This window comes from Ursus americanus, chromosome 28 (assembly GCF_024610735.1).
Source record: "Ursus americanus isolate L20-20 chromosome 28, mUrsAme1.1.p, whole genome shotgun sequence".
Classification (NCBI taxonomy): Eukaryota; Metazoa; Chordata; class Mammalia; order Carnivora; family Ursidae; genus Ursus; species Ursus americanus.
In genome coordinates this window covers 16,181,966-16,205,742 of record NC_142154.1, presented here as the reverse complement: position 1 = coordinate 16,205,742, position 23,777 = coordinate 16,181,966, and the positions used below count along the sequence as shown (strand labels likewise).

General features: G+C 51.8%; 1 protein-coding gene across 3 annotated transcripts in view; it reads left to right on the top strand.

Annotated features, from left to right (window-relative positions):
* The window catches only part of IGF1R (insulin like growth factor 1 receptor), a 296,716-nt gene extending 273,333 nt beyond the window's left edge, over positions 1-23,383 (top strand). For 2 of the 3 annotated variants that reach the window (XM_045795411.2, XM_087856694.1), the window contains 3 exons: positions 2,270-2,399; positions 7,904-8,038; positions 16,088-23,383. In XM_045795411.2, coding sequence (XP_045651367.1) covers positions 2,270-2,399; positions 7,904-8,038; positions 16,088-16,469 — 647 coding nt within the window. In that variant the 3' untranslated portion in view covers positions 16,470-23,383. Of the gene's footprint in view, positions 1-2,269; positions 2,400-7,903; positions 8,039-8,139; positions 11,189-16,087 lie in introns of those variants that run through there. The other variant, XM_087856693.1, reaches the window with a different exon arrangement.
* The last annotated feature ends 394 nt before the right edge of the window (positions 23,384-23,777 follow it).

Here is a 23,777-nt window from a genome sequence, read left to right as displayed (position 1 = left end):
AGCTCTTGAACTGTCTATTCCAGAAATGCTCATGTTTCCTTAGCAATAATTTTTTTCTTTAGCACTGATCTTGAATGAACTGTTTTGCCCCTTTAGTTGTGAACGATGAATATCCCCTCTAGAATGGTTATCAAATGAGGGGTGATTTTTCATTTGTAGGAGACAGAGGTGATGAACAGAACCATATCATAGAGCAAACATCCCTTGGGCATCAGAATTACTCAGGAGCCACCAGTGTGTCCCTGGATTTGGCCCTTTGAACCATCCGCACATCTGGTGCCCCTTGAAAGCCCAAGAGGCTGTTATGCTCCAGGGTTTCCAAGGAAGAGCCTCTCCGGCTGCTGTCTGGGCTTTCTTTGGGCTTCCTGCTCACTTCCCCTTCCCTTACCATTCTCCTCCCTTCTCCACGGGGACTCAGATTGTTCCCACAGAGATGCCAACCAGCTCCCCTTCCCTAGTGCTAGGGAACCTGGAAGGCCTGAGCTTAAATCCTGGTTCTGCCAATAACTCATGAGACTCGGGGCAAGTGCCTTAAGTTCTGTGAGCCTCAGTTTCTTTCCCTCTGAAATGGGCATGCTGATATAGCAGGCCTGAGAGATGGTGGGAAGAAGTGGGTGCAGGGGAGCTCTAAGCGCATGCCTGGCATGGCTGGGGGGCAGGTCCTCAGTAGATGTTAGTTCCTCCGGCCATCGGCATCGTGCTTCCCGCCCTCTTCCTGGCACATGCAGGAGCTCAGTTCATGCTCTTTCTTCCTGGTTTCACATCACGGTGGGAGAGCTACTGTTGTGCCACTTGCCGTGTGAAGTCCAGGTCAGCAAGAACTGTACGTATCTGCCGTTTAACCAGGTGGCACATTTGTAGTGGCATAGTCTTTGTACTTGTGGTTTTTCTCACTTAAATTTGAAATTTTTCTCTTGTGTTAAGAAATAGCTTGTGTTCTTTTTCTGGGATTCCCCCCCCCCCCCGTTTTGTGCAAGTAAAGGCAAGTCCTCTCATTTGCAAGTCACTGGATTAATTCTGAGATAAGACTTCAGCATTTCATCTTTATTCTTCACTGGTGTTCGAAAGCCCTGTTTTTCCAATACCCAGTGTCTCGTGGATTACAAACATGACAAGTAATTCTACCAGAGGCAGTTTGATGGTCCTCAGCTCAGTCGCAGTAAATTGTGTTGGTTAACGTCCAAGGAACTTTATTCCCTCTGTTTGCTTTGTAGCCTTACCGCTTTGTGGCACAGTGAGAGACATGAACGAACATTTTAGAAAGGAGAGCAGCCCTTTCTCCTGGGAAGGAGAACGGAAGAGCCTTGTAAGAAAAGGTTGTATGATTGAGTGGAGAATCAAAATCGGACAAAGAAGCAATAATTTAGGGTTATAGCAAGCCTGCCGCCAAACGTAATTATGTGACATCTTCTAGAGACATGGAAAACGGAAGAGATTTTCAAAAACGAGTGGGAGTATTATGTTGAAAAACATTATTGAGTAATAGCTCCAAGGGCCTAGTAAATAGCGTCTCCTAGGCACCTTACTGGGTACTTTTTTTCCCCGTGAATCGGTACTTGCAATATTTTCCCCCATATTAAGCGGCAAAACTATTTCATTTCCTCTGGTCATGGGCAGTGCTACCAAGTAAATAAGAGTCAACACGCTCTTGTCTATTTCGCCAGGTTGTAAAACCACATATAAGGGACCTTTGGTCTACACGGTACCTATTTTCTTGATAAACTGTAATGCTTGATAATTTATAAACTCCTCATTTTAAATGAATAAAGAAATTGACTATTTATTTATTTACTTGGAATTAACTTTTTAAAAAAGATTATTTGTGAGGGAGAGAGAGAGTGAGCAGAGGGAGGAGTAGAGGGAAAGGGAGGGAGAGAATCTCAAGCGGACTACCCTCTGAGCACGGAGCCCAACTCGGGGCTCGATCTCATGACCCTGAGATCATGACCTGAGCCGAAATCAAGAGTCGGATGCTTAACCAACTAAGCCACCCAGGCACCCCTGGAATTAACTTTTTTGAAGAGTCAAATTATAAACATATTTGAAAGCAGAGATTTTTGGTATTTTCCTTGTCATGTGATTAATCAATTATCCCTTATCGATTCTGCATTATACAATTGCAAACACTGAGGTCCAGCCTCCTTAAAGTGTGGCTCCCCCTTGGATATGGGTATAGGGCCCTCCCCTGCAGCAGAAACGGGACATCTTTGCTTCTGCCCTCAGAGCTGCTCAAAGTGCATCACTCTGGCACCTTCTCTCCACCTTACAGATTTCGGTATGACGAGAGACATCTATGAGACAGACTATTACAGGAAAGGAGGAAAGGGGCTGCTGCCTGTGCGCTGGATGTCCCCCGAGTCTCTCAAGGATGGAGTCTTCACCACTCACTCTGACGTCTGGTATGAGACACTTTTCCTATAACACGAGCCCAGAGCCCTCCTGCCTCCACAGATCCCATTGGCTTGGTCTCAGGGCTTTATTCTTCTCCTGTTTTCTGGTCACTGTTACCCCATTTCCAGCTTTGCTAGTAAGTGTTATGTGGGCCACACTCCTGCATTGTCTGAGGGTTCCTGTTGTGGGCAGGCTAGCTAAGGGCATTTGTGGGATCTAAAGAATTTATAGGACCAACATTTCTTTCGACCCTCAGTTGCTCACTAAGCAGCCAGGAGCCCTGGAGACAGAACACCGGGAGCCAGGACGTGTCAGAGAGCTTCACCTCTCCCCCGCCTGCCTGCTCGCATTTTATCTTCCCCGGCAGATACTTTGCGTGTGTGTGTGTGGCTGCCTCACCTAATTAAAATTTCAGATTGCAGACATTACTTTATTTAGACCCAAAGCATATGAGTCCGGCTGTGTTTTCTTGCTGGTCCCATCTGCTGTCTGTCCTTTTTCAGTGGTCTACCATCATAGTTGACCCAGGGATGGTATGGAAAGCAGAATGTCTCCCTTACTGATAAATGTATCTGGGGGTAGGAAGCGTACCAGCTGGGGAATGCGGGGGACTCTCAGTAGTACTGTTTACTGTGATTCATCAGCAGCATGGTGGGGAGGAGGTCAGGTTCTAAAATACAACTGAGGTCCTTGGCAGGCTGAGGTCCTGGCACATCTATCTTCTAGCACGTCAGCCAGTTTCTTGGCTGTCCTCTCGGGGGATCCCATTGCTGGTGTGTTACAGAAATGGTAGTTGTTTACACCGACTGTCTGGGTGACCACATAAAAGAGCTATTTCAATGGTGACCGACATCATTTTTTTTTTTAACCTCATGAACCTTTCACGGTTCAAGGGCCTTGGATCTGACTTTGAAGACAGGTGCAAATTGGAAATAGCATTTGAATACGACCCGGCAAAGCGCGATTGCTTCTCGAGTTCACGTATGAGATCTGTTTTGCAATCAGCCTGTCCAAGATAGTTCTCTCTTTGCTGTCGAATCAAAGTGCTTACCACCATTTTTAGGTGTAGAGATGATGGGGAGAGGACAGGCCTGGGTCTGTTCATGCATCCGATTATTCTAGCCTCCATGCTTCCAAAAGCCCCGAGGTCAGCTTACAGCGTGATCAAATAGAAAAAACTGAGAGCCAGGGAAAACAAGGGGCAGAATAGGAAGATAAAACTAGAGTGATTGATATCTCCAGGCTAATTTTGCCCAAACTCTGGTTAGCAACGATTGCAACAAGCAGCAACAAAGGGACATATAGGGTGTTCGATGCCAGTTTTCTCCCACTTGACAGCATAGATGTTATGAACCAATAATATATTTATATAAACAAGAATGGGTGTTTGGTATTCATTCCATTCAATGTCCAGGCATTAAGTACTGTAGATTTTTATTTTTTAACACAGCCTTTGAGGGTAACACAGGTAGGTAGGGTAGGCCAGTCAGGACATTGGTGAATGTGGAAGGTTTCTCAGCTTCCTAGGATCTACAGCTTGCCCTGTCGAAGGAATGTAAATCATTTTAGATTATATTCAACAGCATAGTCATTCCTAAGCAGTTGAAAATCTAGAAAGAGCTACAAAGACTTTTATTTGACTTTGTGAAAGTGATCCCAGAATCTCAGGTTTGGGAGGTGTCCCTGTGGTCCCGTGCAGCGTCCAGGTCCCATCCACGGCATCTTTGACAACTAGTTTTGGGTTTTTTTTTTTTTTTTAAGATTTTATTTGTTTATTTGACAGAGAGAGAGCCAGCCAGCGAGAGAGGGAACACAAGCAGGGGGAGTGGGAGAGGAAGAAGCAGGCTCCCAGTGGAGGAGCCCGATGTGGGGCTCGATCCCAGAACTCTGGGATCACACCCTGAGCCGAAGGCAGACGCTTAACGACTGAGCCACCCAGGCGCCCCTGACAACTAGTTTCTGGGCTTCTGCTCACATTTCCAGGGACTGCTTACTCCCTCCCTCACAAAAACAGACCACCCTCCTTAAGACATCCTTGTTCTTTGCAGGTCTTGCTTGCACTATGCTTACATCGGTCTCTTGGTGATACCCATTGGCCCTTCTCTGTGGCACAGTTGCACACCTGCTCTGTTTTTGGTAAGACAGGCCTTGGAGTCACAAGGAAGTGGTCTCTTTTCTCTAGTTTGAACATTTCCACATTTTTCTGCGGCCCTGTGAGATTTTATTCCCAGGCCCTTGGAGGCCGTGTTTGCCCCTCCTACAGCTTCTCTACGGCACTGTGGCCCCGCCAGCAGGTCCTTCGGGGTAGAAGACATGAATGTGTTCCCTTTCTGAGCACCTGAACCACCCTACGATAGCCTTCATTTCTCGACTTCCTGGGGTTTCCAAACTGCCACAAATATCCAGGGCTCGTGACACCCATTTGTAATCATTCACTTCTTCAGTGGCTAATTAATGTCAGCGGGAACGTGGGTCTCTCTGTAGGTCCTGAGGTGTGGTGACTGAATGCCGACCCCAGGCAGCACTGGCACTGACCTATGAGATTCACAGCAAGTTGCACCTTTTCTGGGGAAAACAGCGCTCGTAATTAGAAAAGGCGTCACGCAAAGGCATTTGGCCAATGTTTCAAGATGAATTGTATCCACACAATTCATGACTTGGTTTTATTTGAAGACATTAATACTAGTGCCACGTTGCAAATCACCTGCTTTGAAAAACACGTGGGTTTAGCCTGTTCTCAGCATCCCTGATTGGCTGTGAGGTGAGGTATGTTTAGGAATGGGTCCATGCCCTCGGAGGTCTGCAGTAGCTTGATCCATGTTTCAGTGGCTCCTGGGACAGCTGGTGGTGCTAGGGGGGGCATCTTGGTGTTGGGTAGAGATTGTTCAGCCTCCATCCATTGGACTCCATACAGCTGGTTGCATCCCGTGAAGGATGACCGGACGCCAGCATTAAGTGGCCCTCACCGACAAGCGATACTGACATCACACAAGAGTCACTCTGGGGAAAGCATCTGGGGGAGAGCCGGGCCTCTTACCTGCTGTGTTACTTCACGGGTGTGATCGCGAGGACGTGGGAGGCCCAGGACATGCTCGGTGTGTGCCAGAACAAGGTGACGAGAGACACACTCCCTGTCCTTGAGGGGTGAGGTCGTATGGACAAGAGGAAGTGATCCTGACAGCTTAGAGTCACGGAAGCCTGGCCAGAAGAGATGGGATCGTGAGGCACCCTGAAGTATGAAATGTCACCTGTGGGGCCAGGAGGACGCGGGTTCCTGGCAGCAGGAGTGCTGGGGGTCAGCCACGGTGGCAGGATGTGCTTGCTGCCTGTAGAGGACAGTGGGACTTCCTGGAGGGAGTTAGGGTAGAGAGAGACCAAGGGAGGCTGCAGACCAACTTTGTGTTAGGGGCTTGGGCCCGATCCTTCAGGTTCTCTGGGGACGTGTCACACTTCTGAAGGAAGAGTGGCACGGGAGCGTGCCGTTGCGCTGTCCCAGCGTGTCCACTTTCACTGGAGTGTAAGCTGCGTGCAGTCAGGGGAGTGCCGTCGGCCAGCGAGGAGGACCGCGGGCGTGGGGGTGGGCTCCGAGGAGGGGGAGGGGCAGGTGACCTTGGGTAGACTGCTCAAGTGAGGCCAGAAGAGCAGGGCTGCGAGACAGACGTGAGGGGGAGACACGTGACGTTTACGGTTAGCCAGGTGACCGGGAGCCTGAGCCGGGGCAGCCGGGGCTGAGAGGGGCCGTACGGGAGCCAGCGAGCGAGACCGGGCTGCTGGAGCCTGGTGTTCTCACATGGGCCCTCTGGCGAGGCGGGACCTGCGCTCGGTAAGAACGGCAACCTTGTCCTTTCTTGGGCTGAGCTGCCTGGCAGACGGGAAGGTGGGGCGCTGAAGCCTCCGGGGCGTGCTGCTGCTGGAGCAGGCCCACCTCGGTAGGAGATCCCACCGCCGAAGCCGCGAGAGGAAGTGGCTGCCCTGAGCCCGAGCCTTTGAACGCTGCACAGAGGCCCCTGGGTCTTTGGTATTTCTAGGGCTCTTGTGCAACGTTAAAGACTATTTCTTGGTCACTGGAAATTAAAAAGGGCCTTGGGTGGGTCAGTCCTCTGCTGAGATTCTGTATTTGTGTCTCACATGTGCTCTTAGTAGCAATGTGCACAGTAACCTTTTGGTCATGGCAAAGGAGGCATAGCTTGAAGCAGGGGGTAAAACGTTCTGGTACAGAGTCCAAGGGCCTCCTGGCTCAGGCTCCCGGCCGGGGTCCCGAGAGCTCTCCATGGGAAGTGCCAGGCCCCAGAATGTTCGGTGCGGTGCTGCCCGCACCCCTGGCCTTGCACAGTCCTGTCGGAAGCCCCTCAGGCCATTTGCTGCTGACGAGCCTGCTTTATTCTGCTGAAATGAACTGAACACAAAGGCAAATAGACCGAGGAAAATTTGTATAAGACAGCAGTGTGTGCTGGGAAGGCACCTTTATTTTGCAGATCACAGCATCGCCTTTTTAAACATTATCTGCCTGACCTTTCTGTGTGCGTGTATATGTATTTTAATTTGTTTTCCAGTTGGATCTTCTAAACAAACAGGCAAAACTGCATGCTTGGCAGAATGGCTCACTGCTCCCCTTGCTGAATCGACTCCTCAGCCCCTTTGCCCCTTGGCTAAGTTCTGCTTAAGGACCCCTGGCTGCCTGTGAGCCCTGTAACCAGCCAGTAGCCCCCTCCTCACTCCCCCCGCCGTGAGACTGAGGTCTTCACAGGCCAGCAGCTCCCCCGGCCCCCGTGGGGCTTCTCTCCCCACCGGCCCCACTGGACCTGGGAGATCCCCGTTGAGCTTTCCAGCACTCCAGACCAATGAAATCAGAACTGTGGTCAAGGACCCCAGGCATCAGTGTGTTTTAAAAACTCGCCAGGAGGGGCGCCTGGGTGGCGCAGTCGTTAAGTGTCTGCCTTCAGCTCAGGGCGTGATCCTGGCGTTCTGGGATCGAGTCCCACATCAGGCTCCTCTGCTAGGAGCCTGCTTCTTCCTCTCCCACTCCCCCTGCTAGTGTTCCCCCTCTCGCTGGCTGTCTCTCTCTGTCAAATAAATAAATAAAATCTTAAAAAAAAAAAAAAAAAAAACTCGCCAGGAGACTCTGCTCCACGGCCAACATCGAGAGCTACTTGGGTACAAGTTTCCAAAACGGGGGAGCTCATTGAAGGGCTTGGATGTCCCAGGCTGCATTCAAGCCCACGACACCACTGTCCCGCGGGGCCTGGGGATCTGCCTGTGATTACAGAATTGAGACCTCGGCTTCCTCCACATGCGCCAGGGCCGCGTCTCCTGTGCGGGGAACGTGAGCAGCAGCAGAGGAAGACGGACGTCCCCACCTAGCGAGTGCCCAGCACGCTGCAGGACGCTTGGCCGGCTGCCGCCCGGCGGGCAGGGGCCCAGAAGCCAGCGCAGGGACGTGCCGGGAAGGCAGGGGCAGTGTGGTCTGGCCTCCCCTTTCTGAGCCCTCACGTGGTTCCCTGTGTCACCGCAGGTCCTTCGGGGTCGTGCTCTGGGAGATTGCCACGCTGGCCGAACAGCCATACCAGGGCTTGTCCAACGAGCAGGTCCTTCGCTTCGTGATGGAGGGCGGCCTTCTGGACAAGCCGGACAACTGCCCCGACATGCTGTACGTATTTCCTGGGCCCCCGCCACTCCCCCTCGGGTTCCCTGATCGGTGACCCCGGGGGGCAGGGGATGAGGAGTTCTGAGAGCCGGTCTCTCCGGCAGGTGCCGTGATGGCCGGGGGGCAGCTTAGAAGAGGGTCATCCTGATGGCAGGACCCCGTGCCTTTGTGGAGCTGCCTCAGTTTCACGCCGTCTCCCTTCATCTTTTACTTCTGACGTTTCTCAGGCCACACATCTCTGTGAAGTATTTGACCAAAGCCATCCTTGCCCGTCTTCTCCATGAAAAGTTTTTGAAAAGGGCGGGGTGCAACAGCATGACACCGAGTGCTCATTAGCCACCTTCCAGAGCTTTCCACAGCCACTGGCAGGCCTGCGGGCGCTGCTCCAGGTGGCGCGCACGGAAGCCGGCCCACGCCGCTGCCCCAGGGGTTCCCGCAGGTGTCTTCCCTGCCGGGTGCAGACAGATTCGTAAACCACTTAAGCGACATGCTCTCTGGAGCTTCATCCAGTGACCTGTGACGGGGACCTGGCTCGCGGTTCGGCTGACCTCCGTGCAGACACTGAGCCCGGCTCTGGGCGCTGGTGGATCTGCCACCTCACAGCACTTGAACCAAAAGCCTTCGGCGTCTTGTTGCTGAGACTTGCCGGTAACGGCGGAGTGTCCGTGATGCCTCCTGGGCCCCGCTGCTCGGCGTTCTTAGCAGAACGCCTCTGTTGGCGGAGGTCAGAGCTGCGGAAGGCAGCTAGGCCTCGTCGTCTGTCCAGAGGAGGTCAGAGGACGATGTGAAGGTGTTCTGTGGCTGGGGCATCGGGTCCAGGACAGGGACGGGTAGACAGCGGTGCACTTGGTTTTAACACGCACGTTAAGGTGAGGCTCAGAGATTCTTCCGGATCCCAGTGGGGAGAAGGTAGGCTACCACTACTAGTACTTCAAGACCAATTCAGGAATTTTCCAAAAGTGCTTTTCAGGACATGTTTGGCTTCACATGGGGAAAGATCCCGGAGGAATTGTGGGGCTGTCTCTGTGTCTATGGGGAAGACCCCTACAACGGCCTCAAGTGAGCACTGCCTCAGGCCGGGGCCTCAGAGTGGGGGACGGTTTGCAGAAATCATGTCAAGTGGATAGCAGGGAGACTGGCCTTAACAGTCACGAAAGCTTCGCTCTTTTGAGTCCCTCAGCAGTTTCCTTGGGCCAGGAATCCAGACACAGGTGTGCTGGCCGCTGCTCAGTCTCACCAGACTGAAATCAGGGGTAGGCTGGGGCCGCCGTCATCGGAGGCTCCGGGCCTCCCTCTTCCACGCCCTTCAGGTTGTCCTCGGGATTCAGCCCTGTGGCTGCGGGACTGGGGTCCTTCCAGAGAGTGGGTCTCCTCCCACGGAAGCAGCTTACTTCTTCAGAGCCAGCAAGAGCATCTCTGCTGCTTTTACCATTTGTTTTACCTGATGAAGCCACATCTACCCCAGATAGCTTCCCTTTTGGTTAATGCAGAGTCAACTGATGAGAAAACTAAAATAACAGAGTGAAATCCCATCATCTTCCTTAGTCCGACCCACATTAGGGTGAGGAGTTACACGAGGCATTTACAGCAGGGGCAGGAATCTTGGGGAGCATATTAGGGTCTGGCTGCCACAGCTTGGGAAGCAGAAACCATTGTCCATCAACAAACCAAGGTTTTGTGGTTTTTTTCTGAAGGACGTTGTTGCTACCAAGACTGAATCCCCAATCTCCATGTAGATGTGGGAGGCCTTGTTCCCATGGCCCTGACTGTGCAGCTGCAGGGCCCGCGGGCTGCAGGAGACTCGGTGTAGCACCCCCGTGCTGGGACTACATTAGCTGGGCCCTGTGCTCTGTAACTGCTGCTTCTGAATGTTTGTTCAGCTGAAGCCTGTTCTAGCCCATGGACAGTTTGCATGGAATTAAGAAAGAAGACCCACGATCGCCATAGGGAAGGCGGCATCCTTGCATCTGCGTGTGTGTGTGTGTGTTGGGGGCGGGGGAACCCACTGATCACCCGAGCATGGGCCTAGGGTCGGAAATTTGCAGGGCCCTAGACATGGGGCGCAGTGTAGGCCCCCCAGTGACAGGAGGCTCCACTTCTCAGAGGGCAGTGCATATGGCGGCAGGGAGGGGGTGGTAGCTGAGACAGGGTGGGAGGCAAGGGGTTTCCCAGGTCCCTCGAGAACCTTCCCAATTAGCGCCTTTAGACTTCAGGACCCAAAGTTAGAAGAGACTCAAAAGGTCACTTGGTTTTTTTTAAAAAAAAAAAAAAAAGTCACTTAGTGCATTTTCTTGCCTAGCGTGGAAACGCTCCCTCTCCTGACCTGTACCAGGTTTTTGCTGCAGCACAACATTATCCCAAACCTAACAGTTTAAAACAACCATCAGCATTTGCCATCCCACAGAGTTTCTGAAGGCTGGGAACCCGGGAGCGGCTCGGCCAGGGCTGCCGTGGGCGGAAGGCTTGACTGGGGCTGGGACCCACTTCCAAGGTGGTGCGCCCATGTGGTCAAGTGCCAGGCAGCTGGCTTCTCCTCGAGCAGGATTCAGCAAACGCTTCCTCTAGGAGGACAGAGAGGAAGCGTTTCAGCTCCTCCCCTCTGCCGTAGTGCCAGAGCAGTCAGGGGTACCACGTGATCGAGCATGGCTGTGCTCCCGTACAGCTTGATCTGGGGGACACCGAAGTTTGAATTTCCCATAATTTTCACAGCACAAAATATTATTCTTATTTTGATTTTTTTTCAACGGCTCATAAATATAAAAACCATTCTTAGCTCCTAGGCCTTACAAAATTGGCCACTAGGCTAGATTTGGGCCATGGGCACCTGTAGCTTGGACAAGAGCAAATGATTCCAGAGCAGAGCAGAAGCCACAGTGGCCTTGATGGCCTAACCTTGGGGGTAGCCCTCCGCGATGTGGGAAGAGATTACAGGAGGCATGCATAACAGGAGGTGGGGGTCCGTGGGGGCTGGCTGCCACACCCCCACGGACTCCTAGTTTCCCTACAGGTGACTCTTCTCTCTGAACAGTGTGGTCACTGTATCTTGTCAGCCCTTTATAAGAAAAATCTTCCTTCAGGGGAATGAAACATGAGAGACTATGGACTATGAGAAACAAACTGAGGGCTACAGAGGGGAGGGGGGTGGGGGAATGGGATAGACCGGTGATGGGTAGTAAGGAGGGCACATATTGCATGGTGCACTGGGTGTTATACACAACTAATGAATCATCGAGCCTTACATCGAAAACCGGGGATGTACTGTATGGTGACTAACATAATATAATAAAAAATCATTATTAAAAAAAAAATCTTCCTTCAGAGGAAAAATCTGCATAATGGAGTGTGAGGAGTGATGCCCACCGAATTTGCATCCACGGGTCTGCTACCAGAATAGAGGCGGTGGCTAGAACTGTGTGTTGTAGCAAGCTTAGAGACAGTACGAGAAAGCAGGTGTGCGTTGCATTCATGTGATTGGGGGGTGGTGGGAGGAGAGGTGTTGTTTTTGAGTTTTCTCTTTGACTCAGATGAATGTTGGCCGCTGAGAAACGTGTGGGGCTGCTGAAGTTGATCTGCCTCCTGGGGCCTGGAGTTTTGATATGAATTTAATATGCCTGGGAAGCAGCCCACCTGCCATGGGAAAGGCAGGACACTTCCTGTTCCCAGCATAGAGTGACAAGGAAACTCACATGGAGAGGTTACTGCTGGATATTAAATGTTTAATTCACAAGGCATTTCTGCTTTGCCATCCAGAACCCCCTGGGCAAACTGTTCTCCCTTCTAAGAAAACAACAAAATGAAAGGAGGCGAGTTGGTTGTGTGGGGAGTGTCTGTGTTGCCCTGGACTGACTGATGAGCTTAGGTAAAGAACTGTTCTGGGAGAGGAGTTCTTTTGTTACGGGCAGTGAAAGAATGGACTCCTGTTTCTCCCAGAAGAGAGTCGAGTCACCGAGCTCTTGGGAGTTGCCCAAAAGCCCCGCCGGGCCTCCAGGTGGAAGACAGACCAGTTCAGTTGTATGGCCCCAGAGGTCGGAGCGGGCAGCAGTAGGGTAACGTGGCGGCGGGGTGTGCCGTGGCTGCTGGGGGCCCTCCGCTCAGCAGCAGCGTCTTGGCCATGCCCGCAAGCAGGTGACGTGGTCCCCTCTGGAGGGGCCGGTAATCCCCATCCCCTCGGCGGCACCGAGCGCCTAGGCTTTAGAGAAAAGGCTCCGTGGCCCAAGCCACAGAGAGTCCAGGCTTGCGAGTCTTAGCACCGAGACTCAGTTCGAATTAATTTAACCAGTGGCACGAGATCAGATCTGGCCCATGGTTTGCTGGTGGTTCACATTTTACACTGAAAACAAAGCTCATCTCACGTCTCTGTACTTACACCAGAATGTCCTTGAGTCCCCCTGGCTGCATACTGACTGCTGACGCCCCAGAGACGGCCGTGAGGCACGGTCCCGGCGGTCTGAAGTCGGGTAGCAGAAGGACGCCTCCCGCTGGCGTGGGGTGGGGCTTGAGCAGAGGTGCGCACCGAGTCCTCGGGCCTGGGCTAAGAAGCCTGTGGTCTTCCGTGGAACTTGCACAGGGTCACACGTCCAGGCCCTTGCCAGGGCGGTCCTCAGTACACAGCACTTAGGAAAGAATTCGAGCTTTTTGGCCCAGAGAGTTACCAACTCAGAGATGAGTCTGAAACAGATTCCGTAGACACTGGTAGGTTTTGCGGTTTCCAAACACGTTTTTCCTCTTGCTGATTAAAGCCCCCTCGTTGCTGGTAATCCCGTGCTGGTTTTGTGGGACTCGGGTGTTTGAGCAGAGTCCGAACAGTCAGGAATGGCCGTCCTCGCCTGCTTAGCCTTGCGACCACGGGCTGTCCCGTGGAACCCGGGCCCTGCGTTTCATCTCGGCCCGAAGACAGAGTGGCATGGGCTGAGGGGTCAGGCAGGCCTGCTGTCCCTCTGCCGGCCCCAGCTGAGAAGGGGCTCACGAGACAATCCTGGCTATTCCAGGCTGCCAGGAGGAGGTGGAGGAGGGCCTTTCTGGAATCCGGTCTTTGTTGTGACAGTGGCCACGTGGACGGAGGCCCGGCCGCCTCTCCCATCTTGGCTTGTGCTCACAACCTGCGTGCGTGCACAGCAGGGCCAAATCGGGGGGCGATCCAGAGGTCCCTCTGTGTGCAGTGGGCCAGTTGTCCCTCTTCCCTCATGCTGCCCCCCCCGCCCATCACGCTTGTCTCCCTTAAGCGGCTTCACTGCAGGACAGGGCAGCAAGCAGCTCCATTCCATCTCCTTCCTGCCCCGGTGAAGGGCCTGCGCACCCCCCGGCCCCCCACAAGGGGGCATTCGGGAAACGGCGGTTTGGCCTCAGCAGAGCCAACTGGTTGTAAAACATGTGCGTTTTTAAAGAAGAGTTTTATCAGCCCATAAATCCTTCTAGAGTCTACTGGAAAGTTTTCTTGTGGAGATAGTATAAACAAGGTCTTGAATCCTACAGAGTGAAAAAGACTTCCTTTTATGGGCAGCCCTGGAAGGGCTGTGACTCGGGAATGGGTTAAGAGAGGCATCACATGGCTTGTTTGTGCTGATGTCACTCCCGTCGCTCCCCTGCTGGTGGCACCTCCTCGGCCCCCACCCTCACCCGGGCCGCAGCAGCCCTGAGCCAGGGCACATCACGTGTTTCTGGCCCTGGCTGCGCTTCTATTCAGGGACAAGTCGGGCAGCCAGGGATTGAGGAAATCGCAGCTGAGCCAGAGAGAGGGGTTTCGTGTATTTATGGCCTGATTTACTTTTTGGGGTGGGGGGTGGGGGGAGTCCTTTTCCTCAGGCAGTAATGGGAGGGAAGGGAAGGCAGGCTTGCTTGCCATCTGACCCCAAGGCAGGAGCTGCCCGTCTATCAGCGCAAATCCCCCACCGCACAGTGACTGAAGCAGAGGAACCGGTCTCCTAGGAGGACCACAGTCGCTCTTGTTGAGGTTGAGAAAATGCCCCTTTTCCTGAGGTAGGTGGTGGTCAAAGCCCAACCTTCCTCTTTCACGGAGAGCTCCATCCCGCTCCACCCTCCCTGTTTGGGGTCCTTGGACAAATTATGTCATCTCTTGGTGCTTCCACTTCTTCATCCACGAAATGGGCATATATTCTAATGTGCCCACTTCTCAGATTTGTGGGGATGAAAGCAGTTCACACGTGTAAAACCCTGCCTGCCTGCTGCCCAGCGTGTGTCATGGGGCGCGTGAACCACAGGTCGGTCCTGCCACGTGCTTGGTGGCGTGGCCAAGGTGTACGTGGTTTTGTTGGGAGGGGAAAATCTAGTCAGTCTTCACATTTTGTTCAGATCTTTTTCTGCCAGAGCACAGGTGGCAAACGTTTCCGATATAGGGCCACACAGTGAATATTCTGGGCTTCTAGGCTTCTCTTCCTGCTCCAACTACTGTTCCAACTAGAAGTTGTCCCTTGAAAGCAGCCACAGACATATTTCCAATAAAACACGATTTACAAGAACAGGTAACAAGACAGGCAGAAAGCCTCTCTCCTGTGTCCACCCTCCCTGGAGGTCACGTCTTCTTCCCTCCAGCCACTGGACACCTCTTCCCCCAGGTCTTTCAAGCTAGCTGGCCCCATTGTCTTAGGAGCTTTCTCTTTGCAGTCTGGTTTCTCTGTCCCACCGGCTCTCCCCAGCTTCTTCCCTGGGGCCAGACAAGCAAGTGCTGTCAGTCAAATGGTCAGCCCGCAGGAAGGCTAGCAGCCAGTTTGGGGTGCTCTGTGCTTCCTAAATATGGGGCGTTGCATTTAGCCATTTTTATTGAAAAGCATCTCTGTAGCTAGAAGGGCCACTGGCCAATCCCTCCCCGGAATCGTGGCCTCCTCCAGCTCTGGGGCCAGCCTGAATTCTTGGCAAAGCCCAGGCCTCCCCTAGGTCGGCTGGCCACACCACACCATTCCTTCTTTCTCCTTCCGGGTACAGCCTCCGGCTTTCTGGGGGCCCCATCCCATGTTGCTAGGAAGACTCCTGGGGATCCACTTGACTCAGGGCTTTGCAAAGGTTTGCGGCCCAAGTGCCATCATGGTCCAGCTGGTGAGACCCAGCACGGGCGTCACCCTGTGTTCGATGCCTGCCCCTTGCTTGGGCGGGGACTCTTGCACAGGGCCGGCCCCTCCTGCCTTGCTGGGCTCTGGCCGCAGGTCGTCATTGGGACTGTCACTCAGCTGGGCACAGCCTGGATCCGAGGCCGGGCTCTGCGTCTTGGGGCACACAGCAGGCAGCCTGGGCGGGCTGGATGGGCCCGGGGCCACTTGGAACACGTGCTCCTTCCACCGGTCACCAGGCCGCCTCACTGCCTGTTCTGCGGGTCCCCTGCCTGCCGTCCCCAGCCACTGGGGGAAGCTTAAAGCAGAGGTGGGATTAGGAGAGCTCACTGTGTGGATGGCTGTGATCACTCCTAACCCTCAGTACAGAGACACCAGAGGTTTCCAGCACTCTAATTCCGGAAATAATAATGTTCGATTAGTGGCTACAAGGGATGCTTTAAATAGAATGCTGTGCAGGTTGTTTTTATTTCTTTTTAAAAGATTTATTTATTTTAGAGAGAGACTGGGGGAGGGCCAGAGGGAGAGAGAATCTCAAGCAGACTCCCTGCTGAGGCGCAGAGCCCGACTCGGGGCTCGATCCCACAACCCTACGATCACGACCTAAGCTGACCCTGAGAGTCGGATGCTTCACCGACTGTGCCGCCCAGGAGCCCGTTTTTATGTCTTAGCGCTGTCACCATAATACCTGTGATGACAGACTGTGTGTGAGCCTAGATTTGTCCTCCTCGGGAAATGAGCGCTCAGGTCTTGTCCCGAGGAGGGTCCTGGGGCCCGGGTGAAGTGAAAGCCGAGGTGGGACACGAGACAGGAGAAGCCGAGGCTCCTGGGGCCATCGAGAGAGAAAGGCAGAGGCTCGGTGAGGCGGCAGTGCCGTCTGCAGTGCTCTCGGTGGCCAGGCGTCGCAGAGAGACCGCAGCGAGTGGCCCGGGAGGCTGCCGGCCACGGCCACCACGGCGGCAGGGCCCACCTCCCGTCTGTCTCCCCGCAGGTTTGAACTGATGCGCATGTGCTGGCAGTACAACCCCAAGATGAGGCCTTCCTTCCTGGAGATCATCAGCAGCATCAAGGACGAGATGGAGCCCGGCTTCCGGGAGGTCTCCTTCTACTACAGCGAGGAGAACAAGCCGCCCGAGCCGGAGGAGCTGGACCTGGAGCCCGAGAACATGGAGAGCGTCCCCCTGGACCCCTCCGCCTCCTCGTCCTCCCTGCCGCTGCCCGACAGACACTCAGGACACAAGGCCGAGAACGGCCCAGGCCCCGGCGTGCTGGTCCTCCGAGCCAGCTTCGATGAGAGACAGCCTTACGCGCACATGAACGGGGGACGCAAGAACGAGAGGGCCTTGCCTCTGCCCCAGTCTTCGACCTGCTGATCCTCGGATCCCGAATCCCGTGCAAACAGTAACGTGTGTGCACGCTGGGCGGCGGGTGGGGGGAGAGAGTTTTAACAATCTATTCACAGCCTCCTGTACCTCAGTGGATCTTCAGAACTGCCAATGCTGCCCACGGGAGACGGCTTCTCTGCAGTAAACACATTTGGGATGTTCCTTTTTTCAATATGCAAGCAGCTTTTTATTTCCCTGCCCGAACCCTTAACTGACATGGGCCTTTAAGAACCTTAATGACAACACTTAATAGCAACAGAACATTCGAGAATCGAGTCTCCTCACGCTTTCCCCGTCACTTCTCTCAGACCTGTCTCCTGCCCTTCCTCCTTCCCTCCCTCCCTCTTTCCTTTTTCTCTCTCTCACCTTTCTCTTTCTTTCTGCTTCATAATGGAAAAACCTTTGCCGCAAGCCCAGCCGGGACGCCCTTTTGATCAGATTGAGGAACTGGCTGTCCCTCCCGGTGGCCCCACATTGCCCCCATACACACCTGCCTGTCACCGTAGGTCTTTATAAAAAAACAAAACAAAAAAACACGTTGAGACGGAATTTTTTTAACTGTATCTTTCACCTTTTTAGGGACTTAAGAAATTGAAAAAGGGCCATCATTCATTCAAGGTTGTTACCATTTTAATGCTGCCAAATTCTGCCAAAACCCTCAACTTCCTCCCTCCTGATCCCGGCACTTATTTCCTTGTTTCCAGAGGCATGGGGCGAGCATGGTATCTAGTCACGCCATTTAAGAGCCACGTTGAGGCTGCACTCCATCTGATTGCCCCTGGTGTTCTTTTCCAGTCTTACGTTCACACAGGTCTAGTTGCTTTTGACTAGGTTATTATTTGGGGGAAGTGGACAGAATGGGATTTTTCTCTCAGTGGAGACTGGGAGAGGCTGAACCCCCTCTTCCCCACCCCCACGTGCTAGCCCCCAGGAATTCTGGAGAAAACAGGCCCTGTCGAGAGCCTGGCAGACAGGCTTTAAGGAAAGGTCGTCCACGTGCCAGTCTCCTGTCCCCCCATCTCGGCCCCCCGCTCCCGGCCCCCCAGGACACAGATGGGAAGGGGTTTCCAGGGACTCAGCCCAACTGTTTATGCAGGTTTGCAAGGAAAGAAATTCAAACACCACCACAACAGTAAGAAGAAAAGCAGTAAATGGATTCAAGCATTCTAAGCTTTGTTGACATTTTCTCTGTTACTAGGACTTCTTCATGGTTCTTACAGTTCTATGTTAGACCATGAAACATTTGCATACACATCGTCTTTAATGTCACTTTTATAACTTTTTTACGGTTCAGATATTCATCTATACGTCTGTACAGAAAAAAAAAAAAGCTGCTATTTTTTTTGTCCTTTATCTTTGTGGATTTAATCTATGAAAACCTTCAGGTCTACCCTTCTTCCCTTTCTGCTCACTCCAAGAAACTTCTTATGCTTTGTACTAGCGTGCGTGACTTTCTTCCTCTCTTCCCAGTAACTGATACTTCTATGACATAATTTGCCATGAACTGTTTGATGCCTTTTTATAAATACACCCTCCCCTCCCCACTCCCCCTGCCCGTTAGTTACGTTCTAACCCGGAGGCTCTGTGGGCACGAGGCTGGCGAGGGAAGCAGGCAGGCAGCAGGCGGCACCCCCAGGGGCAGGCCCTGGTGTGCCGGCACCCCACTCCTCAGCCTGCTCTCACAGCGCTGGAGTCTGTTACAGTGCAAGACATGATACAAACTCAGGTCAGAAAAAAAGGTTAAATATTTCGCACATCCTTGTTCAGTGTTTATAGTCACCCTTGTTGGAAAGTCTCACCTTCTCTTTCCCTCACCTTTGTTTTGGTTGTGACACACATATATCTATTTTTTTAATTCTTGGGTACAACAGCAGTTTTAACTGCAGACACTAGGCATTTGGATTACTATTTTTTTTATGGATATTTAATCCTTCCATCCCATGAGAACCAGCTGCTGAGTCCCAGGGTGCAGTGGGCCCCTCTGCGGCTCCCGCCACCACCCTCCAGACCGACCTACCTGTCTTTAGAACCCCAAAATCCCCAGGCACCTCCTGGGCACTGGTGAGGAGGGGGCGGCAGGGGCAGCCCCCTCGCGGTGGCGGCAGGTGCCCCGCCAGGTCTGCCAGCCGGAGGGCCAGGTCGGGGCGAGCACCACCGCGATGGCCGGGGAGTCCCCCCATGCTGGCTCCCAGGGGACCAGAGCCCGGGCGCTGGCGCACTTTTCCTTGGCCAGGAATCCAAGGCCTCGGGGCCCGGGGGTCTTGTTTTGTTTAGTTTTTAGCACTTCTCACCAGAGTGATGACAGCACACGAGTTGCTTCTGGGATGGAAATGTTTAAATTATGAGTAAGAACAAAGCTCAAATATGATGATTGCTAGTTGTGACTGGAGATTAAACACGAGAAAGCAAGTGTGTAGTGCTTTTCTGCTTGTCGGTAGCTTCAGTCCTGCGATTTTCTCTAGCCTCTGTCCCATAGTTTTTTTCCCTTAAAAAAAATGAGAAAAAAAAGTTAATTAAGAAGGTATTATATGTAGGAGTTTTCTTTTAATTTATTTTGTGATACCAGTTTCAATCACTGTAGAGAAGCCCCATTAAGAATTTAAATACTGAGAAAAGGGTTTTGTGTGGTGTGTGTGTGTGTGTGTGTGTGTATAAGACAGGACAGTTTTTGGGTTTTTTTGCTTTTGTTGGTTTTTTTTTTTTTTTTTTTGGTTTTGGTTTTGGTTTTGAAGCATTTATCTACCTCACTCTTATTTTTTATATGTGTATATATACAAAAGAATACATCTCACATTTCTCAGCACCTGACAACATGCCGTTGATACTGGTAACCTCATCCACACCACAGGCCACACACACCAGGCGAGGCAGGGAGAGGCCAGGCTGTATTCCGTGGTCGAAGCAACACTAATACACCTCTCCATGCATGTCAGACAGCTTGCCTTTTCCTGAGATGTCTCGTTTTGTGTTGTTTTTGCTCTTCTTCTCCGAACTTGGTTTCCTAAGAGGTTGTGAGGTGTCAGGATTTCCCTCCTCCCGGCCCGGGGCGCCCACACTGTGCAGCGCGCCCGGACGCGCCGCAGGGAGGCTGCTCGGCTGTCCCAGGCTGGCTGCCCTTGAAACGGCCTTCGTCCGCTTGAATGACAGATTCTGTCTTTGGAAGAGCGCTCGGTTCCTAGGTTTGGAGGACAGGAAGTACCCAAGGGGGCAGGCCGTCGGTCTCTGGGTTAGAATCCTACCTGGAAAGGTGCGATGTTCGGATTCGGGCCGCTGCTCTGGCCGCCGTGGGCCAGCCCTGCCCGAGGTGGGGACGTGCTGTCGCTGCGCTGGCTCGAGGTCAGTGGTGCAGCCCCATCAGTGCTTTTGAGAGCTCAGTCCGCCGGGCCTGCGGGAGAATGCGGGGGTTCCTGACCTGTCAGCCGATCCCATTCAGGACGTACAGAGGAGACAAGTCCCCCCCACCCCCGCCCCAGACGTTCCTCCACTTCACCCTCAGCTCCTCCCCCCGGGGAAAACAGAGACCAAACCTTTGGGCTGGAAAGGGCCGGTGGTCGGCGCCCAGCCTCCTTCTGGGGTGGCCTGCCTCCCGCCAGGGCTGCGCCTCCATCCCGTCCCGCTGCTGCTCACGGGGGTGGATGGCGCCTATGCCGATTCCAGCAGCTGCTCTCACAGGCACTGGTGACTCGATCGGGGAGCGTGGTGGGGGTCTTCCCCAAGCGTGGCTGGCTCCTTTCAGTTCTAGTACTGCAGTTGAGCTCAGGAGCGCTCTTCCTCCTGCGAGAACACTACCCTCTTTTCCCAAGGCCCCTGGCGTCTTAAGGTCACTGAGAAATCCTGTTGGATCAGGGTTTTCTTCTTCCACACTGTAGGTGACCCCTTGGAATAGTGGCCGCTTCTCTTTTGCACATACCTACCGGTTTCTACAACTGGATTTCTACAGATCATTCAGCTGGTTACAAGGGTTTTGTTTAAACTGTCCGAGTTGTTGGTGTCCTTTTGTTTTTGTTTTTTGTAGGTGGTTTTTCTTTAAGTAGAAAGAAAACACTAATAGTGTAGTGCCCATCATAACAAATGCTTTAGAAACACTTAAATAAAAGAAAATTTTGCTTGTGTGATGGTGCAGTCATTTTACTGGACCAAGCCACCCACCTTGACTGTCCCAAGGCATCATCTATCCACAGTTCTAGCCTAATTTTATGCTGATTTTCCCGCCTCTTCTTGATTTTTCTCTTTTGTATGCTCCAAATAATCTAATCAGCTGAGTTGTGGCATTTTCCATGCAACCTCCTCCTGACAGCAGCTCACAGCGCTCGAAGTGACCTGAACCACTGAGGCACGTCATTGACTTGATGTGAGCATTAGAGTCATTAGCACACACGGCCCTTCCCCGAGGCAGCAGGGGCTGGTGTATTCTGGAGACACTGTCGAATTCAGCTGTGTGAGACCCAGACCACCCCAGCTCTCCTTTATGGGATGTCCTGACGTTTGACACACAATTGGAATGAGCTTCCTCCGTGGAAGACGGAAGACTGTGTTCATGGCCGACACTGGCCTCTCCTTCCAGCCTGTTTCTTAGGACTTGGGACAACATTTCGATGGGAGGAAACGTGGCTTGGTAAAAGAGAAAAAACCGTGCTTATTGTGCAACTACCCAACGGCAAAATGCTTGGCAGGAGGTGATGTGCTTTGGCTGGGGTAACGGATTTACAAGCCAAGTCTGATGCCAAACTCTAGGCCAGTTGGTTCCACCAAGGCCTCGTAGCAGCTCACCTCTCGTGGCAGGTGGCTGTGCGTGATGCGGGCCGCTGTCGGTCGCGGCAAGGTCGCACTAGCTCAGATCAGTGAGGAGGCTAGGATGCTTGGTCCAAGGTCCTCGGCTGTCACTGCTTGGTCCCCCTAGGGTGGCTGATGTCAAAGGCAACTCCTTTCCGAAACATAGGCACCCTCCAGTTGGCCGTAATGCTCCACGGTCCGCCTGGGCCCATGCCAGCAGTCCCACTAATACATTTAAGGTTTGGGGTTTGTTCTTTTGTTACTGTTACTTTTGTGTTTGTCGGCTGTTTTTTTGTTTTTGTTTTTGTTTTTGTTTTTAATTTCCTGGGCTAAGCAGCATTGGGAGATACGGACCAGATCCACCCTCTAAGCACCAGTGATGAAAGTCAACCTTTCTTACTCTCCTCTGACTAGTCGGTGGTACAAATGAGAATTTCAAGAGAGGATGTTGTCTAGATTGAACCTCTGTTGCCAGAGATGCTGAAGATACAGACCTTGGACAGGCCAGAGGGTTTCGTTTCGGGCCTCCAGCTTAGATGACTCATTGATCACTTAGAGAAAAAGCAGACTGGACGCTCCTTGACGGTGGGATGACGAGGCAGTAGGAAACCACTGTAACAGGGGCATGACATGAAGCGAAGCGAAGACTGGCGAGCAGAAGGGGACGGGGCTGGGAAGAAGTGTGGGCCATGTTTTGAACCTGATGGTTTCTGAAGGTATCAGACCACATCAAGGCTCACCAGTCATCCGCGGGCATTTGGTTCCGACAGAGAAACCGCGCGCCCTGCTCTGGACACGGCTGCAGCAGAGCCCAGCGCGATCTGTCAGGAGCGCGGACTGCACCGCACCCGTCAGTGGTCAGCTCTGGGGCATGACTTTAGGGTTTTGTTTTATTTTGTTTATGCAAGAACATAATGATCACTCATCTGTATGTCCACGTTTGTGTGTGTCCACATCTTTCTGGTAAACATTGTTCTAATTAGTCACTCATTAGCGTTCTCAATAGGGCTCTTAAGTCCAGTAGATTACGGGTAGTCAGTTGACGAAGATCTGGTTTACAAGAACTAATTAAATGTTTCATTGCATTTTTGTAAGAACATAGAATAATTTTATAAAATGTTTGTAGTTTATAATTGCCGAAAATAATTTAAAGACACTTTTTTCTGTGTGTGCAAATGTGTGTTTGTGATCCATTTTTTTAGGACACCTGTTTCCTAGCTAGCTTTACAAAATGCCAAAAAAAAAAAAAAAAAGATTTTTTTTCTCCCTGATCCAGGCCGTGGTTCACCCTCTTTCCCCCCCATGCTTTGTGCCCTAGTTTATAACAAAGGAAAGATGGTGATTTAAGAAGTAGTTCTGTATCTTCAGTATCTTGGTCTTCCAGAACCCTCTGGTTGGGAAGGGGATCATCTTTTACTGGTCATTTCCCTTTGGAGTGTAGCTACTTTAACGGACTGAAAGAACCTCATTGGCCAAGGACACAGCAGAGGTGCTGCAGCCCGGCAGTGCCCGTGGCACTCCTGAGCGGCTGGGCTGGGCTGGGTTGCTTGTCACCACGGTCGTGCAATGCCTGGAGAGGGAAGGCCTCGATGGCACCGCTGTTGGTTCCACAGCGATCACAGCATGCAGACTTATCACACGAACGATGATAACTCTGGCGCACACAGGCCGTTTGCTTACATGCCTCATATCGTGATTCTCGCTTTGTTATAACAAGGAAGAGACCCTATTTATTTTATTTAAGGCAGAACACCGAAGACACATTTTTCCAGTCCAAACCAAGTCCTTTAAGTACAAACGACACACACACAACAGTGTGTTTCAGTTGGACTCCATTTCCTCTAGCTCCCCATGGATTATTGGCCATGTCTACACTTCTCCATAAGATCTCCATTGGTAGGAACATCTGGATGTTTTGCACTACATGGGAGAAAGGTCCAGAAACAATTAGTTTTCTTTGTGTTCAACTGTTCATTCAGATGTTTGCCGTTGCATAGACACACCCGCAGGTGGAAGGGATGCTCGGCGGAAACACCTGTCTGCTTTCTAAGCCAGTGAGGTTGAGGGAGAGGTTTGCCAGAGTATGTCTACCTCTGGGACAAAAAAAAAAAAAAAAAAAAAGAATCAAACCAGAAGGCGCAATGGAATGGATGCATCGCAAATAATGCATTTTATGAGTTTTCTTGTTTAAAAAAAGTTTTTTAAAAAAGTAAAAAAAAAAAAAAGGTAATAACATGGCCAATTTGTTACATAAAATGACTTTCTGTGTATAAATTATTCCTAAAAAAAAAATTCCTCTGTTTATATAAAAAAATCAGTAGATGAAAAAAATTTCAAAATGTTTTTGTATATTCTGTTGTAAGAATTTATTCATGTTACTGCGATATACTCTGGATTCTTTACATTATGGGAAAAAAAAGAAACTGTCTATTTTGAATGGCTGAAGCTAAGGCAACTTTAGTTTCTCTTACTCTGCTTTTTTCTAGTAGTTAAAGTACTACATGGTTTAAGTTAAATAAAAGA